The sequence below is a fragment of the Pan troglodytes genome, chromosome 10 (genome assembly GCF_028858775.2).
Source record: "Pan troglodytes isolate AG18354 chromosome 10, NHGRI_mPanTro3-v2.0_pri, whole genome shotgun sequence".
Classification (NCBI taxonomy): Eukaryota; Metazoa; Chordata; class Mammalia; order Primates; family Hominidae; genus Pan; species Pan troglodytes.
The window spans coordinates 81807129-81827802 of record NC_072408.2 but is presented as its reverse complement, the minus strand read 5'-3'; the positions used below and the strand labels follow the sequence as shown (position 1 = coordinate 81827802).

Here is a 20674-nt window from a genome sequence, read left to right as displayed (position 1 = left end):
ACATAGTAAATGCATAGTCATATTTATTTTATAATCTAGTAAAGCAGCCAATTGTATTGAAGATTAACTTTGAGACTTTGTGGTCTTGTATAGAATCACTAGTTTGTCCTGTTAGTCATACATAAAAAGGCTAGGAGACACCTATTTTCCTGGACTGGGATATAACCAAGTGATATGAGCTAACATTTTAATGAAAAATAAATTGTGTAAAAGGAAAATCATTTAAAAGAGACAAAAATAAAATTAGAAGAGTGGCACTGTTTTACACTTTTGCAAATCTCTTTTATATCTTGCTTAATAGACAATGGGTGATTTCTCCTACCTGCTTCTGCATTCAATGTGTTGAGAGACCACATGTCATGTAGCCTCTAGAGAACTCCACTGTAAACAAGTGAGACAATGAGAGTGAAAAAGGCAAGAAATATTTTAGTATTACTACAAAACTATGCTTGACTATATGGACCCCAGAAAAGGCCTCATGGCTACTAGGAGTCCCTAGACCATGATGTGAAAGCAGTTGATATAGTTAACTTGTTAAGGCAACACTAAAGTTCATTTTATTGTACTTCCAATTACACAGCCAATCAATCAATCTCTTATAGATTTTAAATATGGTTTCCTTGTTTCTCATAACCAAATTGCAATTTACACAGGATCTTTTAGTGTAAATTTACCTCTGCTCTCTGGGAAGAGTTTGCAAGTACTTGTAAAAGTGCTCCTCAGACACAGGAGGAAGGGAGACTCTAGTGTCTGCTGCTCATACATCTGAATAGGAACACCTGCTGGAGTGTACCAGATAGGATTGGAGGGGTTCTGCCTAAGCTGATTAGCAAAAAGGAGCAGATGTCCACTAAACAAAGATCTTAAGGAAGAAAAAGTACTACAGCTCTAACTTAATATGTAATATGGGGCTTCATTGGAGCTACAGATGGGTCTAGCTCCCATAGCTGGATGGCAATTGGCTACCTGGGGATTATGTTATGGTTTTAGAAAAAAATTACTGAGCAAGGAGAATATGGACAGCAAAAACAATAATATTTGAGACTGAGGTTTTGGGGACCCTTTGGTTTACAGGTACCTGGACTAACAAAGGTGGTACTGCAGGGTAGACAGACATTGGTGGCACTATGTAAGATGTGCTTTAACTGCAGTGCCATAGTGCTAAAAGAAACAGAATTTTCTGAATCAGAACATCTTTTCAGCAGGTGTTTGTAAGCTAGTTACCTCCCTTCACCTTCATCACTTTCCATTAAGTAAAAACAAATATTTTTGGATAATTTATTTTGGGACATGATTGTTGGCTTCAAGAAAGACATATTGGGACTCATAGCAGATAAGGCTTAATAATGTGACTCTATAACACTAGATGGTGGTAGAGCAGTTCATATCATACCAAGACAAATTAATCATTTAAAAATAAATTTATATTAAATATATTAAAGATAAAAATATTAGGGGGAATTTTAAATAATTGCAATTTTGAAATTACAATTCTGGTTTATGTCATGAAATTGCTATATATTGTCAATTATCATTATTAAGAGTGAAAAGCATAAAATTTTTCTTCAGTGTAATGAAACAATTATAAAAAATATTTTTATAAAATATGGTAATTACATACTTTAAATTTCATCATGATACTTAAGAAAGCAAAATGATACTATATGTTCATAATTGATGACTTTTAATTCTGGTTACCTAATTTTGTACACCATAATTCATTGTGATAATACCAATAACACATCAAGCCTTTCTTTCTTGTATCCCAGAAAATTACATTTTTGTGTGAATGGATAGGCCTTGACTCTAAACAAACAATTACAATTCCAATTAAATCAATCTGTGTCCTCAAAATAAAAATATAGAGGAAGGATTGTATATTTACATTGGATAAGGATATAAAGAAAACATGGTAGAAGATATTTATCAGGGACCACATCTGTCTCGGTGGTCAATAGTAATTTTGGGTATATTTTATGTTAGAAGTGAATGTTATATTGTTTTATACCTATTTCTATAACAATCTTTATAATATATACATGTTTATGTATAATCTGTACTTAAATATTTATTTATACATAGAAACACTTTCTGTGGATATAGATATAAAAATCTGTAACGTGTGATATATACACACATTTATATATAGACACCTGAAGTCTAATCTTTTTTACTGATTTCCAAGCTTGGTAATTGTGTATAGTGGTTTCATTGAAAGGCCAGCTTTCTTCAATCTAATTCAATACCATAAATGTGGTAATGTTTGTGGATCTGTTTTTAAGTGGTAAAACTTGGATAAAAAAATTGATTTTATCAACAGCCTCAGAAGAAACTGAATTAATTCTCAGCTCTGCATGGAACCAGCAGACAGTGGACCCTAGTTGTTCCTACTTGATTGGCCTTTAAGGACAGACTTAGCAATGAAAGAGATTTTTTCTCTCTATAGAGACCAAAGTTCTATGAACAACAAACTCGTTAATTATGGCAAAATTGGTATATAAGACATGAATATACACAAAATTAAGACCATCAGCTAAGTTTATGGTGCTGTAAAAAAGAAGAAAAATTAAAAACTTCCAATTTATAAGTTCTATGGGTTAATAAAATCAACTTAATGGTCATTCAGAATAATCAGGCTTAACCTTCTCTTGGTTATTACTTACTTTGAATTTTGTTTTAAAATTAAACCTAGAATACATGCTTAAAGTTTTTTGTAGAGAATATTAACTTTTCAGACATTTATGGAATGCATTAGGATTTCTCATTAGGAATACCTCTGCTTAATGCCACTCTTACACCCAGCTATAACCACTCCTAAAAATATAGTGTTTCTGTTCATTTGCTTTATTAGTTGTATGTAATGAGAAAAAATGAGATTACATTCTGCATATTGTTGTTCTGCAATCATTTGTTTTTAACTTAACATGATTCCTTGGAGATCATTCCATGTAAGTACATGTTGCAGTATCTAATTCCTTGGAATGCTATATTACAGACATACCATCAATTCAGAGACAGACATTTTTATTTTTTAATTATAAATAATGCCTCATTGAATATCATTCTATTTGTCTATCCTTGTACTTTAATGTAAATTTTTTTACAGTAAATTTCTAAAAGTGGAAATTTTGGATCACAGGATTACATGAACTTCTGCTACTTGAACATTTAAAATTCTTGTAATTCTTTAGTCTTTATTTTATTATTTAAGAAAGAAAAGCAACATGAGCATAATAGGCATGAAGTGTTCCCATTTGGAAAGATAATGTCCTTAGAAATACAAACTAAAAATAATGCAACTTATGTAAAATTATAAAAATGGAAATTCCTTAGTATTATATTTTAGGTAACTTATTTTCATGATTTTCCCATGATGTTAATTTTCAAATATTAAATTATCTCTCTGACTTTCATTTACAAAATAGAGATGAGCCTTATATTTTTTAAGTTTTTCTTCCTTTATATTTTATAGTATAGGCTGATTTTTCTATTGTAAATAACAGGAGGATGAAGTAACTTTTAAAAGGCAGATTCTGTGTTGGCTCCAGTGGAATTTTTGCATACCAAATCAACAGAATTTTATAATTTATTCTTTTACTAATTTCACAACAGGGGCTGAAGACCTACTTCTTGCTTTAAGTCATGGTCCTGGGGATAGAATGTTTAAGTCTCTCTGAGCAACTTGTGGATATGTGGAATTATTAACAAAAGTATGTGAAAATTGCTGCAATATTAGTGATCCTGGGCGAGAGTAGCACAGAGAAAGGACACAGTCTAGGCACAGTTTTGAAAAAGTGAATAAGCATTTGTGAATATGTTATAGAGCTCAATTTCACTCATTTTAATGATAACAAGAAAGAGAAAATGAGGAAAATAAAAATATACCCCACTTTTCATCACTTTCTCTCTGCCTATTATACATACCGAAAAATTTGCTTAAATATTTGCATTGAGGTAAATTGACATGAGACCCTCCATGGAGATCCTGGACTATGAAGACTTCCAACCCATGGTCACTGATTGGAAAAAAATAAGAGTCCTGGCCATTCTCTGCAATTAAATACATGGACATGACTAACGGAGAAAAATGTGCCTACTGATTAGACTCACAAGCCAATATTTTAACAGAGTGTTTTTATTCTGAAACTACCTGGGATGATGCATCAGATCTGTACAATCAGTTGACATGACATACCTTGTCTGGAGAGCTTTCTAACATTTCAATTATTTAGCATGCCTAATTTTATTTTTAATTAATGTCTGGAGGAGTTTTTGGTCTTATCACAGGGAAAAGACAGAGAGAGATGGCAGTGTGATTCTCTTCCCCATTTTCTTGCTAAGACACATGCTCCATTAAGAGAATGAATGGAAGGTACTATTGGCGACATTTGGACCCATAAGCCAGTTCAATTTGCTTTTTAAATTTGGCTTTTTTTTGCTTCAATATTCATTTTTCATTGTTTGATTTATATTACTTACCTTTTATTCATATCATTTTAATTCCCACTGGAATGTGGTCTATCTTATTCATTTCCTCATTTATTCTTTCATTAATTCTTCCACCCCTTTATCTATCCTGCCATACTGAGTACTAACAATCGTGCAAGGAGCAAGAAATACAAAAAGTGAATATGATGCCAGTCCAGTCCTTGAAGATTTCTCAGTTCAGTGAAGGAAAAAAGACAAATAAAATCTCTTCCTCTCCATTTCTTTCCTTTTTACTTTCTTTTTCTGAATGTTATTCAATGTAACCTCATATTTACCCATTTAAGCTCTACTCAGTGAGCCAGAAACAAAAGAAAACATTATTTATATCCAAAGAGCTTAGAATTAAGTTCAGATAAAGTGCACCAAGTCTTTGCTAATGCAACCCAAGTGTTTGCCTCTGGATAATTCTGAGTCCTCAAAGCCACTGGGTCACCCATTAATTTGATACTTGAAGTAAATTGCTAACAAACTGAGTTCCTCTTCCTTCCATGGGAAACTCTGTACCTTCCCAGTATCTCCAAGAATTTTCATGGGGGCTACATTTCCCCTTATTACCTGGCATTCTTATTTTTATGACTCTTCTGTGTTTCTTATACCTATAACATATCCCGCCTCCCATGGTTAACTTCTCTCCTCTTTTTGTCCTCTGCTGGCCCAATACCTTCATTCCTTGAAGCAGAATCAACATCAAGCTCATTTTATAAAATAGCCTTTTGCTGAAAGCAAAACAGAAAAGGCATCATCTTAAAATTTAATATTCTCCGTTGTTATTCTCAAGTTCTGCTACTGGACCTGTGAAGGAATTTCTCATTTGCTGAACATCACATTTTCAGCTCTTCCTCCTTCTCCTTAGAGAGCTTTTCCTTTTCCCCTCTTCAGAATTCAACCTCAGTTTCCAAATTTCTATTATGTTATTGTCAAGCATACTTTTGTTCTGTCTTAGAATCCTAAAATTATTATCCTAAGATTAGAATCCAGATTATGACAAGCGTTTTTAGCTTTCACAAATAAAAACATTGCCTCTCTGGCTGTTTTTTTTTTTTTTTAATTGGAGACAGAGTCTCTTTCTGTTGCCCAGGCTCGAGTGTAGTGGCACAATCTTGGCTCACTGCAACCTTTGCCTCCCGGGTTCAAGTGATTCTCCCGCCTCAGTACTTGGGAAAGTAGCTGGGATTACAGGCATGTGCCACCATGTCCAGCTAATTTTTGTATTTTTAGTAGAGACGGGGTTTCACCATGTTGGCCAGGATGGTCTTGAACTCCTGACCTCAAGCGACCCATCCACCTCAGCCTCCCAAAGTGCTGGGATTACAGGCGAGAGTCACCGCGCCTGGCCTCTCTGGTTGTTCTTAAAGCAAAATAATCATCTACCTCTGAGATGAATGTTGTCTTTTTCTCAGAATGCCAAAGTTGTTTTCTTTTTCAAATATTATTTTATTTTCCTCTTAGAGTAAAAATATTACTATATATATTTATATATGTTATATATAATAAAAATAATTATTTAATTATATAAATTATGTAATATATATTATAGTAAAATATTACTATAATAGGAAAATAAAAAGAATATTTGAAAATGGAATCAACTTTGGTATTAAACTGGCAAATTTACAAAGTACTTAAAAGCTAAAGATATACAGAATTATAAAAATAGCAAAGTAGAATAATACAAATACAAAATCATGGTGTGGTTCTTTAAATATTGCCAATAAAATATTGATAAATACAAGTGCCAAACAACTTACATAAACAAGCAACTTTTGGTTTTCAAAGTTTTGTGTCTTAGAACTGTTTATATTTATAGGCTGTTCACATGTTTTATTTATGCACAAGTATTTGCATAGAAACCAAAATTTTGTCAAAATACACACAAATACACACACACACACACACACATCCCATTACTAAGGAGGTAGTGAGCTATAAAGGCTTTAGGAAGATTCTTCTGAGTCTGTAAATGCCTGAAATGCTTCAGTCTAAGGTAGGGATGGTGAAGAGTGTAGTTGAGGGGTGGGAGTTAGTAGGTACATATTGGCAGGACTCTAATGACAAAAGATTTTAGGTGGAATAAGAAACAATCATGACTCCTAAATCTATAGATAAAATTGGGATTAGATTAAGAAGTAATTTATGAATAGAGGATAACTGATTCTTCCTCTGAAAGGTTATCTTTTAATGTGTACATAGGATCTTTATGATACTAAGTGTTATGACAAATGATTGATTAAAAAATAGTAGTACATTTACTTGTACAAAGGGAAAACTGAATGACAAAAGAATGTTATTATCTCATAAAACGTCTGGGAAAGCTAATGATCAGACCACATTGCCAAAACTTAGAGCAGTTGGAAAATGTGCATGAGAGAGCAAGTCAAAGCCATGAAAATGACCTGCCTTAGAATACTATACAGCTGATGTACTAACTGGCACACTGTAGAAGAGGTTCCATAATTTGAGGTGGTTCTTTAAGGCAGATAGCCACAGTCCTAAGATATTTTAGTCCTTTTGTATACCCTTTACATTTTGGTGGATTAAAACTCAACCAGGTAAAAAGGGAGGTGGTTTCAATCTCTTCTTGAACTGTCTCAGCTCTTCCCAATGGCATGCTTGAGGACTAGATATTAGGGGCAACTTTGGATTTTGGATACATTCTATTATTTTCAAGTAAGAACCTCCCTCCACTTGACTGACAACTTCCTTCTCCTGAATGACTCTTTTGTTTAGACATTTAAGGAAGAACCTATTGGTATTCATTTAGCATGCTAAACCTGAGTGTTATCACAGATTACTAGTGATCTCTAGCACTGCTGACTATAACAGTGCCATTCATTCAAACAGCTGGATTTCAAGTTTTCAGATCTTTAATATTAAGAAGTATGTGATCCCAGCATAAATAAATGGTTTTCAGCACATTTGTATTCTGCATTTGAGAGTTTGGTAAGTGAGGGGAACAGAATCTGCAGCTAAATTTGTCAGGTTAGTGACTCAGGCTTATCATTTTGTAGTTTATGACCATGGAAAAGTAGCTTAAACTTTCTGTCCTGATATCCCTGAACTGTAAAATGGAGTAGGAGTAGTGCTGTTATGAGGATTGATGTGAGTTAATGATGTAAATTACTTTCAACAGTATATGGTACTACTAAGAACTATATGAGTGCTTTTTTTATTATTCTGTGTTGGTGGTAGGTGTGTGTGTGTAGTCATATATTATTGGCTGAAGAAATGAATTGAATTTAAGAAAACTCTTTCAGCTTTATAGTATGTTACTCGAACACTTTGAGATCCATTTTCAAGAGAGGAAGACATTTTCATTTAAATTGCTCCTTTACTGGGTTTTTCTCCTTTCAGTCTTATTTATTATTCCTCCCTAAATTTGCACTTTTGGACAAGTCTCCACCTGAAGTTGATGTAATTTACATGGCAGCACATATTGCAAAGATTTTTTTTCATGCTGTTACCATACGATATCCAGAACATTTTATATATGAATACAAATCTACAGTTAAATTTGGGTAGCTTCCAAATTTCTATCAGTGTGTCATGCACCTTAAATTTAAAGGTTTAAAACTTGATCATATGCATAAAGATTTCTAGGATCATAAACTGTCATCTAAATTTCTCTTTTGTTTTGGTGTGTTTTCATTTGCAATTCCTTTACAGTGATTTTCATGTTCTCTTTACAGGTTATATTTTCTTACACAAAAAAATCTCAATAAATTATATTCCAACATAAAGCAAACCTTTATATCTATAAGCTGAAAACAGAACCTGAAATACATTACCTGTACACTCTAATTAATGTTACATACATGTATCTTCTTTTCCTTAGGTCATATCCAAGTGAAACCTCTAAATATGCTGTTATTCTTTTTTATTTACAGGGATTGTTGCTTTTAGATTTGAATCAACATATATTACGATTCAGATCACTATGGGTTTTTTTTATTTCTTTTTCCTCTACAGTTTATTGCTTTTGCTTCTTTATTCTTCATCCTGGTTTCAATTACAACTTTTTGCCTGGAAACACATGAAGCTTTCAATATTGTTAAAAACAAGACAGAACCAGTCATCAATGGCACAAGTGTTGTTCTACAGTATGAAATTGAAACGGATCCTGCCTTGACGTATGTAGAAGGAGTGTGTGTGGTGTGGTTTACTTTTGAATTTTTAGTCCGTATTGTTTTTTCACCCAATAAACTTGAATTCATCAAAAATCTCTTGAATATCATTGACTTTGTGGCCATCCTACCTTTCTACTTAGAGGTGGGACTCAGTGGGCTGTCATCCAAAGCTGCTAAAGATGTACTTGGCTTCCTCAGGGTGGTAAGGTTTGTGAGGATCCTGAGAATTTTCAAGCTCACCCGCCATTTTGTAGGTCTGAGGGTGCTTGGACATACTCTTCGAGCTAGTACTAATGAATTTTTGCTGCTGATAATTTTCCTGGCTCTAGGAGTTTTGATATTTGCTACCATGATCTACTATGCCGAGAGAGTGGGAGCTCAACCTAACGACCCTTCAGCTAGTGAGCACACACAGTTCAAAAACATTCCCATTGGGTTCTGGTGGGCTGTAGTGACCATGACTACCCTGGGTTATGGGGACATGTACCCCCAAACATGGTCAGGCATGCTGGTGGGAGCCCTGTGTGCTCTGGCTGGAGTGCTGACAATAGCCATGCCAGTGCCTGTCATTGTCAACAATTTTGGAATGTACTACTCCTTGGCAATGGCAAAGCAGAAACTTCCAAGGAAAAGAAAGAAGCACATCCCTCCTGCTCCTCAGGCAAGCTCACCTACTTTTTGCAAGACAGAATTAAATATGGCCTGCAATAGTACACAGAGTGACACATGTCTGGGCAAAGACAATCGACTTCTGGAACATAACAGATCAGGTAAGGCAGGACTTCAAATGCATGTTATTAAATACTTTATAGACCAGTATGTTCCTTAGGCAGAAGGCAGTCATTCTCATTTTCTGCAAATGTTCATGAGTTTTCAGCCCTAACCCTTTCACGAAATGTGTGTTTGTGTCAGGCTTGTAGATAGCTAGACTGTAGCATTTTCTAATTGAACCCCAAGTAGGAGATGGCATAGCTGGTCTATAGAGTTTTCCTGCTTTAGTGGGAATGCCCTTTGCTGATGGTGCCAATATTTTCTTTTGCCTGTTTGTTGCTTTTGTGCCAATGTTTCTTTGTTTCCCTGCACGATGTGATGGTATGATATTGGCCATTTTTCATCTTTCATCCTCAAAATGTTGATCTCCATATCGTTTGGCTTGGTGTGTTTGTCTCAGTTTTACCTCTGCCACATGGTGCCATGCATCTCAACCTAATTCACAAGAAGCAGTTATTTAAGAAGAATGGATGCTTACATTTCAAAGGCCTAAACTCCAAACAGGTGATATGGAAGATAACCTTTTTGATAACAAAGCTCTTCCCTAGTAATATCCTGGAGGATTGATTAAATTTTCATTGTTCTTAAATTAAGTAGGGTATCTCATTATAACCCCTTTGATGAGGGTCCATGCCATGTAATATAATTAACCCACCATTTTTCAGGGAATAGATGATCTGCTTTGGCCACTCAATGGCAAAGTTGAATTTCTCAGTGGAATTCCTTTTTAGGCACAATGTGTTGGGTTCTGCTGTCTCTCAGAACTGAATTTTGAATGATTTACTGCTTGAGATTAGTTGAATCTCTGCTCCTCCCCATTGCTATAGACAATGTAGAGTTGATCGACTAGAAATTGACATTCAGCTGCCAAAGTAATAGTAGTGTCACCTCTTGTCTACTGTCTGGTACAGGTAAAATATTTTGCAGATTAAACAATTTAATTAGCTTTTACCCTACTAGGAAAATGTAGGGTTTATTGATTCCCCATAACTTAGATAAATTTCATTTCATTTTTTCTTACAGAAAAATGACTTATGATGATTTTATGTGAATGATTTTGCATAATTTAGAAGTAACATCAACTAACAAAGCAAACTAACAAAAAAGGAGGCATCATTTTCATAGGTCCCTCCTTAGCTTCTAGAAATTTTAATGAGGTAAATGGAAAAAACAATGTGGCTGGAGCTGAAGTTTGTAAGTGTTTATAAGTTTCATTCACAGTCCTTATGCTTATTTAGTAGATTGCTATGCAAATTCTGCTAATATATAACTAACAACTGTTAAGAATGTATTTATGAAAGGTAGAGTTTAGTTGGTGTTGCTGCTCTCATCAAACTATTCTCAAGTATCTATGCAGAGCCTTTAAGAAGGGCATGGGAAAAGAGGACACACTATCATCCCAGGTAAACATTGAAATAACAAGCTAGTATCTAGGCCAATAGGATGGTGAAAGTCTTTGGCAAGGATACAGAAGTAAACAGATACTTATTTCAAGGACATTTGGAGAAGTTGGCCTTGTTCCACTGCATGCTCAAAAATATCTTGCCGCTTCAAAATTGACTACCTGGAAACGGAGTTTGTGTGCTTTGGAATAATTTTTATTAAGAGTTTTGGACACAATGCTTTCAGAAATTAATAAAAGCATGTCTCTTAAAAAACCACAAAGCCAAAGTTTACTTAAGATATTTTCTTAAATAGGTTCCATTTTTAAATATTCCTATTCAGAGTAAATAGATAACGTCAAAAATTGTAAGACAATAATCCACATGCTTCTTCATTTTCACATTTATTTTGAATTCATATTAGTCGTGTGAAAGGCAGTTTCCTATTAGATAAAATCCAAAATGGAATTAAAATCTCCCAAAAAACATTTCTATTCTTTTCAATACATTTCCATTTTGCTCCATGTAATTTTTCGTGAAGAGTGATAAAAATTCTTTTTCTTATTGTGATGTGATTCTTGTGTTTTGTATATCGAGTGACTGGACTACCGGCATTCTGTGTAAACTCTTTGTACTGTCTCATTTCCTCATTCATCACTGTCTGTCAATGGGCATGGTGCTGTGACCAGTGTTATCAGGTGACGACAGTACAGGAAGTGAGCCGCCACTATCACCCCCAGAAAGGCTCCCCATCAGACGCTCTAGTACCAGAGACAAAAACAGAAGAGGGGAAACATGTTTCCTACTGACGACAGGTGATTACACGTGTGCTTCTGATGGAGGGATCAGGAAAGGTAGGCATGCATTTAATCAGATCATAACAGGTGACTTAGCAATAAACTGTTGGAAATACATGGAGTAATGTAAAATGCTCATTCATCATTTTCTAGGAAAGACTGCGTACAGTGCTCTTTTCCTCTCTTCATTACATCTTCTCTCCTTAGAAACTTGTTAAAATACATAATAACCTATGTGATCGTCATATCTGAAAGACATCTCATCCTTTTTTCTCTCTTCTTTGGTTTGCCATTTGTCTATGGGCAGAATTGGAATGGAATATGTAAATATTAAATCACTTATCCAATTACTTTAATATAATGTACTCTGCAGTCATTAAAAGTTATCTTTTTTCACTGCAAAAAATAAAACTCACTAATTGGCTCTGTGCACATATTTGATGAGTAATTCATGACTATAAAACAATTATAAGTTTTTTTTCTCAAATTAAAGCATTAAACATTCTCTAATGTTTCTAATCCAGTACATAGGTAGTTTTTGCCAGTGGTTTACCTGAGGGTCTCAAGGTTGCAAAGGCTCATGATCCGCAGTCATATGGAACAGTATGTCTAATCACTTCAAAGCCTACTTGTGTACTCACAAAATGCACTTACAGAATTTTTCTTCAGGACCAATAATAAAAAAATCCTTTTATTACTATTTTTCAACAGACATGAACTGTTCCTGACACCTAGAAGATAATAAATCTTGATTGAATGAATAAAAATTGTGGGATGAGCATCTTTGGTAAAGAGTATAACAGAATACTGAAGCTCCCACTTATCATTTGGGTCCTTTTCCCTTGATTGTACCACTGTCTAAACTATTCCCTAAAAGGTTTTTTATTCCCTTTTGGTGAACTTTACAGCCTTAGGACAATTGGGATCTTTTCCTCCCCTTTAAAAATAGTCTCGTGACTATTATAGCCCACTTTTGTCAAAAGTGGTATGCTTTATTATTAGCTTCTACGTTGACAATTCCAGTTGCTTTATTGCCACAGTTATTTTTCCTCTGTTTGTTGACAGAATAGGGAAATAACTATAATAATGTCTTATGGTAATTGACTGAATTTGAATAAAAATCCACTTTAAAACTTTCATATTAGCACAACTGCATTTAAATAATACCGTGCTTAGTTGTTATTCATTGGAGTTTCTCCCTATTGAATTATTTACCATTTTAAGGTTCAAATATTTATTTTGTGAATCCCTTTTTCTTTGAAATATTTTATTGCCCATGTTGTACTTCTCTTCATTTCTTTTGGTCACTTTAGATTTTTCTTCTCTGCTTCTATGCCTTTGAGACTTAAAAGAGAAGACAAAAGACTCTTGTTCCTTTCATGAGTAATATTTTAAATACCTCTCCATTCCAATTACTTCCATTGTTTGCATCTATTTCTTGCACCAAAATGTATTTCAATCCTCTCAATAGATTTATTTGGTTGTTTACTGTTTTACATTAAATATGTGCTAGAAAAATCTTTAAATATATTTTGAAGAGAGTGAATACACTATCATAGTATTTGAGCAAAATATATGTACATGTTAAATAATAATCATCATATCAAACTAATATTTTATATAGAACATGCTGTTCCAAGTGCATTGAATATCTTAAATCACTATATGCAATGTATATACATGTTAAATTTACATACATTTTTAAGCAGCATTCAATAAGATTATCACATGCAATATTTATACTAAGATTATGTGTTTAAAGAACTCTAGAATGTTTTTCTTCTATGTTAGACAATGTTTTGAGTTTTAAACTGTCAAAGAAAATCACGAATGAGAAAAAGCTTTGCAAATTATAAGGCACTATCTAAATACAAAGTTTTACCATAAAATTGCAAAGTTTTGCAAGCAAAGCAATTAATAAGATATTTAGTTTGCATGGAAAATTTATACATGCAATCTTATTTCACAAATATAAATTATTTTTATTAGTGAGAACATCATTGAAAATTTATTCATGAGTTTTTTATTGTTTGTCATTTCTTATCATTATCAACTCTTTTTCATTCTTGCTTAAGTAGTTTATAGCTATATGTTTTTTCCTACTAAGCATGATAGTACTTCTGGCTAACTTCACTTAATCATTTCAGTTGGTTATCTTATCATATCTATCACAAATTTATTCATTTCTTCTCCTGTTTCCCTTTTTGTAGGTTATAGATTTCTGCTGTTATTTCTATTCATTTATTTTCTATATAATCCTTTCATTTATTTATCCCTCAAGTTGGTCTATCTGCTGATTTGATTTTAATATTTAAAAATTCTCTCTGTAAGTGAAAATAAATTACTGGATTCCCACTGAATTATTTTTCTAGCTAAAAATATGAACATAATTGGGCATATATTAAGAAAACTTTAAGGATTCACTAAAAGAGTAAACTCTTAATACTTAGAATGCATGTTTGTTGTTTTAAGAAAGCATATTGCATAAACTAAAACATGCTCGTGAATAGCACATGGGTAGGTAGTTTCAGTATTGCCACAAATAAGCTCATGCTCTTAAGAATTATTTAAAATGAATGCTGTATATCTAGAAGTTAGTTCAAAATAAGTTCAACAGTGTTTACCCTCATGAATTATATTTTTAGCCATTCGAGTAAGACCTTGATTAAGCAACATTTTATCAAATTTTCTAATCATAAATGAACATTTAGAATAAAGAAAAAATATGTACATGAATAATATATAATTTTACTAATAAATATTTGTTACTAAATTAGAAAGGAAGCCTTTTCAAATAGGCACTGAAATTATAGTCATTAGAAATATAGGACCCATAAACAGAATAGAATATTTATAGTAAAACTATAATTCAGAAAGATAACATTTAGAATGGCAACCAAGTTTTTATGTTACTGGCATGAACACTATAAAACTGCCAAAGAGAATTTTATCTTTCTGGGGGTCTTGTAGGAGCAAGGAGATTGTAGAGAACAGAGTTGTAAATCTGTATGATGATGTATAATTATTAACAGCCCATTTAGTTCATGCATATTCACCACTTTGCCTTTAATCAAAGCCAATCAATGTTTATCGTCTAGTTTACATTTTTAGGTTATACAGTCAACTTCGATGGCATAGGATAATTTTTTCCTACAATTCCCAAAGTTATATTTTCAGTCACTTTTCAGAAGAGCAGTAATAACTAACCCTCTGTGTATGTGAAAATTTCTATTTAGGGACAAATTACTTGCAATTCTTAAATATTATTCCAGATATCCTCCCACTATTCCATCATTCACCAACATAAAATGAAATATATACCACCTCCCATGTTTTATAGCTCAGAATACTAACAAAACATTGGCAGATAATTATTTAATTAGCAGAGACTATGTGATAGAGAACATTTATCATAGTTAATGGATGACATAAATTTCTATCTACAAAATTTCTAAGAAAGCAACTAGTCTGCTGAAGGTTAATGTGTGTGCATTTTGTGAGGGGAGGGGAATGTTCATCGTTTTCTTTTCTTATCCAGTCCAGCTTCACCTCATAAGAGAGCTTTACCCCATAAGAGAGCTGTTACTGCGATCCATACCTATGTCTGTCTTGGCATCTCATACATAAAATAATCAGATACATCACTTTTTCTCTTCCAATGAAAAGAGGAAAGCTATCCATGGCTTCTTCTCTGGAAGTTCCATGAAAAGATTGAATTAAAGACGAATAGCTGAAAGGTACATAAAGAAAAACAATGGACCCATTTTTTTTTCTCACACACTCATCGAGTACACTGAGGTCTGATTAGAATCCAAAAAGTAAGTCATATAGTGTAAGGGAGGCAAGTAGTCCACTAGAATTGTATCTACTTGCTCAATTTTGGTTGCCAAAAAAGAATTTCATTTTCCTGTTCTATAACAATTTTTCAAGAAGCTGTCAGAATATTCATCTCCAAAGCTTTGTAGTATGACTACTTTTTTAGTCAATAGTTGCCCTGCTTTAAGATATTTCACTTCAAAATTTATACTAGGTGCTTTCCACCTCGTTTAACTGTCTCTAATATTTTGTAATAAAAAATACTAAAATATGCAAATATTTCCAAAGGTGACCTTGATAGGGTTGCTTAAGTAGCTAAGGAATAAGACTAAAGTTTATGAGAGCATCTTTTATTTTGTAAGTTCGTAGCTATCATGAACAAAAGATCAAGGTGTGATATAATAGAAAGAAAAGATGAATTAACACCAAATTATTCTCAATTCCTGGGTGGGAAGGTCGGGGGTGGAAATCAGCTGAAAACATCATGTAATCAAATTCAAACTTATTTCACTGAAATTATGACTTAATTTATATTTCATTCATTTTCTTTTTTTTCCTTTACTTTTCTTACCCAAGGAATTAGAAATGGGCATTCCATCCTACATCACCTGGATAATGGCACCAAATGCCATTATTTAAGCATCATCTTTTAACCCTATAAAGCTGGAAGATTAAATATGCTGGAAAAAGAGTTGTCCATTTAAACTTAAGTATGCTTTATTGGCTTAGGAAATAAAAAATGAAAAGAGAAAAAGTAGCCTACTTATTTCTCTTTTTTTTCAAGAATACATTCTGAAATTTAAAAATATTAGTCAAGCTTATATCTTACTTAAGTTGCTTTGCCTAATTCTTAAATGAGTTCTAGTATTCTATATGCCAAAATTATATTAATGCTAACTATAATCTGGGAAAAAATAGATTTTGAAGTATTGTAACAATAATTTGTGATGGCTGGTTTAATCTTTTCAAAATGGCAACTACAGTGAGCTTCATTTTTTTAGAGTTATAAATTGTCTCAATATTAAATTCTTTGTAAACAAATTCTTCTTTGAGCTTGAAAGTAGCACTATTGATTTCCCTGCATGGTATTATTTGTCTGTCTATATTCTGGTTGAATTCAACTGATGTCTGTGCATTTTTTCATAAAAGGATATGAAAAATCCCGAAGCTTAAACAACATAGCGGGCTTGGCAGGCAATGCTCTGAGGCTCTCTCCAGTAACATCACCCTACAACTCTCCTTGTCCTCTGAGGCGCTCTCGATCTCCCATCCCATCTATCTTGTAAACCAAACAACCAAACTGCATCAGTCGGCTAAATTGTATTAATTCAAGTGCTGTTTACCCCATAATGGAAATAATTAAATGTAGAGTTACTCCAGGCTCCATTAATACAGTATAAATCTTGCATGATACTACAATTTGAAGTCAGAAATGCCACTTGGGTAGCTAATGAATCTTACCCAGGCTTTAAAGATTGTCTAAAGTAGTGCTAAGATTTCTCCTATTAATTGCCCTGATATCCTTTTGCAATAAAATGACAGATAGTGTCAGATATTGACCAGTGCACTAATATATAAACATACCTTCAGGGAGATATATTTAAAACAGTGTGCTTCCAAATGCCAACCACTTCATTGGAACTTTATTTCTTGTGACTGTAAACCATTCTGAAGATGTCTGGGATCCTATCTTGATTGCACACGACATGACTTGTGTCAGCTCATTTGCATGGACCATCTTGTCTCTATCACCTGAAAGCAATGTTGCAGAGTTCGGGGACTGTGGATAGCTCAGGATATGTGTACTTGCATCGAACCATCCTGCTGATATGAAAGCATTGGTCGACTGTTCTGCATGTTGAATTGTGGGGCAGGGAGGGCACTTTTCTCCTTGACATTTTTTTCTTATTATTTGAAAGAAATATATGTTTTAAATAGTTTAATTTCTTGATTGATTTACTTTTCTTCAAAAATGCTGTATTGGAGTTCTGAATGTCTCTGGTTGTTTGCACACAGATAACTGCAAAGAGGTTGTCATTACTGGTTACACGCAAGCCGAGGCCAGATCTCTTACTTAATGACTTGGGGAAGGCACAAAACATGAGAGAAAGGTAACTGCCAGCCAGGCTTGCATTGTTTAGCCAGAAATTGCTGCTTGGTTCTAGACTCTTTAAAAAAAAAATACCCAGTGTTTGTCATCATTTTCAGAGGCAGAGTGCCAAATATCACCCAAAGCTCTTGTGTCTTTTTTTTACCCCCTTATTTTATTTTTATTTATTAATTTTTTTGTGCAAACATCAAATGTCACTGGTGTTCACAGAAGGCTTTTTTGACTAGCCTTAAATTCCTGAGTCAAAAGATTAATCAGATTTTCAGGCAGTGTTTAATCAGGTGCTTTGTCCTGTATGTTGTTCTTGTCTGTCTTAGCTCCCTGTCTTTCCTGTATATGCCATCTGTCTCCATGAAGCACAGAAATGCCTCTGTAAGATGTTTATGATTTTAATATTTACTCCCTCCAAACCCGACTCCATACCATTTTTTGCTATTTGGAGCAGCCTCTCTGCTTTGTGTATAAATTAATGATGCCCTGTAGACTACCTAAGTTAATCGGCACTGTGAATCTTTTTGATAAGCAGGGTTTAAGCAGCAATTTCACCATTGCACTTGGTTGCCTGCTGCAGTGTCAGTTTCTACTACCTAGCAACCAGCATTCATTACTACACTCCAGCAAATTCCTTAGGGAGTCATATTCAGTCTGAGTGGAAGAAAGTCTATTTATGCATTCCTATGAATTCAACAGCAATAGCGTGTCTCATGTATTGAGCATGTGAGGGAAGAAAAAGGCCGTAATATAAATAGAGGGATAAATAATATCACTAAGGCATTTGGGAGCCTTGAGATTGCTGATTAATTCCTATTTCTCATGTTTATTTTTTGTTAGGAAGACAATTGTCACTTTTATTATTGGCCACGAAACATGTATTACTCTATATCCCCAAGTCCTAGAGCATGACCTGCATGTTGGAGATGTTGTACAGCAATGTATTTATCCAGACATACATATATGATATTTAGAGACACAGTGATTCTTTTGATAACACCACACATAGAACATTATAATTACACACAAATTTATGGTAAAAGAATTAATATGCTGTCTGGTGCTGCTGTTATTGACTACAGTGTTGTACAGAATTTATCATGGATTATTGACTGCTGAGAAAGGGACAGTGGAATTTAGCCATACCAAGGACTATACTGGAAACAGACTTCTGCTGCTGAATGTGCCCTGATGTGACCAGGTTGCACTTGGAAGAGATCCTCGCATCTTCATGAGGCACTTAAAGCTTATAAAAGAACTGCGGCTGGAACTCATCTGGTGCTCCCCATGAGAGTGCTCTGCTTGTAGACTGGCCAGTGTCCATGAAACAACTGTAAATACCAACATGTGTGCATGGGTCAACAGTCTTGGCCATTTCTCATCAAAAGAAGCCAAATTCATGATCAACATCTCTGAAGTTTCAAGTAAGGCCCACACTTCTTTGAATTACTCTTCATGGGCCCACATTAGGTTGTGCTGTGAATTACTTAAGGCAGTGATACTGATGTAGTATAGTTTTGTCTTAATTTCCCTTATTTCTACTTCTTTGGTTGAATCTATGAACTTGATTGTATAATTTTCTTATAAATTACTGATGTAGTCAGCTTGTCAATTATGTTGTGAAATTGTTAGTATTCATTTATCAAAAATGACCTATGTTTAGTCACATATTTGTTTAGTTCTGGGAAATTGTTATAGCTTAAATGAAACTCACCAACATTATTCATAGTTTAAGTCTTTTATCATTATTACCTCAATTATAAATATTACAAAAACATAATTCTGGCAATGAGAGTATTTTTTTATTCAATGATCAAGGAGCAATGTCAGTATATAGTAGAATATCAATTAAATTATATCCTAAAATGTATATTTTGCATAAAAGAGATATTCTTTAATCAATTACTTTTTTGTGAGTTTTGTGGCAAATGAAGCTTGTACGTGTCTTTAAAACTGTTGTAGATGAAACTGTATAAGATTTTTACATCTTGCTTAATCAATATTTTCAGAGTCTATTAGTTCCCCTGGGATTCTGAATATAACATATAGCCTATTATAAATCCCTGTATCGTGGACCTTTTGTGAACATTTCAAGGTGCATGCACAACCTTGATGATAACCAGTGGAAATGTAACTAACTGAAATGAAGAATAAAAGGCAAATGAGCTGGGGATAAACTTGAATGTTATCTGATTAAATTACTCAAATTATTGTCTTGGCTCTTTTCTTTGTGGTGCAGTTTTCAACAGACTTTACTATTTTTATGTTTTATGGTATCACACCAGGCTCTTGTATGCAATGAAGAATTTGGGATAAAAGGATTTAAAAACATACACAGCTCTAACTATCTATCATTCAAGCGTTAGGCAAATAGCCAGTGTATTCTTCTTCTTTCACCTGCCTATATTTCTCTCATAATTCTGAGATTTTAAAATTACTAAGTATTATGGTATCTGACATTTATAAAGTATTTATGATTAGTGCTGAAATTTTCTTTTTTCCTATAGAGATGGGGGTCTTGCTATGTTACCTAGGCTGTTCTCGAACTCCTGGCCTCAAATAATTCTCCTGCCTCAGCCTCCCGAAGGGCTGAATTTATATTTATGTTTTCCAAGTTAATCATTACAGCAATCCTAGAGGCAGATAATTTTGTTTTCATTTTACGGGTGATAAAGTTAAGGATGAGAGAGGCAGAACTGTTCATTTACATTTTTGCCACAGATAATGTTCCCTGTAATACTTTTTTGTGGATTAAATATTTACTGGGCCTCTAGTTGTAAATGCCCTATCAAAGATGGCTTCTGTCTCACCTTTGGGTAACAGGCCTCTCTTTCAGAAGCACATCATACATAGTTGGCCTTCCATTTATATTGTGGGAATACATATAAGTTTACCCTATAAACTTCTATGTCACCATCCAGGGGTAGGAGAGGGGTGAGATAAAACAAAAAAACACTGGAGAATTCAACACTTTTGACTAAGCAAAGCAAAATCTTTTCTATATCTTTTCTGTGCCTAAAAATGTTCCATGTTGACTCTTAAGAGACTATTAAGAAACAGCTCAGAAAAGGGAATCTGTCCAAATATAATTACTATTAAAATATTTTTAATGATGTCAGGATGTTGGATTTACTGTAAAAAGGAAAAATGTGTAGGAAGAGGAAATAATGCATTGTAATAGATAATAATTGCCAT

General features: G+C 33.7%; 1 protein-coding gene across 19 annotated transcripts in view; it reads left to right on the top strand.

Moving 5' to 3' along the window:
• The window catches only part of KCNC2 (potassium voltage-gated channel subfamily C member 2), a 169589-nt gene extending 149899 nt beyond the window's left edge, over window positions 1-19690 (top strand). For 2 of the 19 annotated variants that reach the window (XM_016923856.4, XM_054664500.2), the window contains exons 3-5: window positions 8455-9382; window positions 11455-11619; window positions 16528-18653. In XM_016923856.4, the coding sequence (XP_016779345.1) occupies window positions 8455-9382; window positions 11455-11619; window positions 16528-16664 (1230 nt within the window). In that variant the 3' untranslated portion in view covers window positions 16665-18653. Of the gene's footprint in view, window positions 1-8454; window positions 9383-9783; window positions 9931-11454; window positions 11620-15954 lie in introns of all 19 variants that reach the window. The other 17 variants (XR_010148084.1, XM_016923861.3, XM_016923863.4 and 14 more) reach the window with 17 other exon arrangements.
• Window positions 19691-20674: the final 984 nt, after the last annotated feature.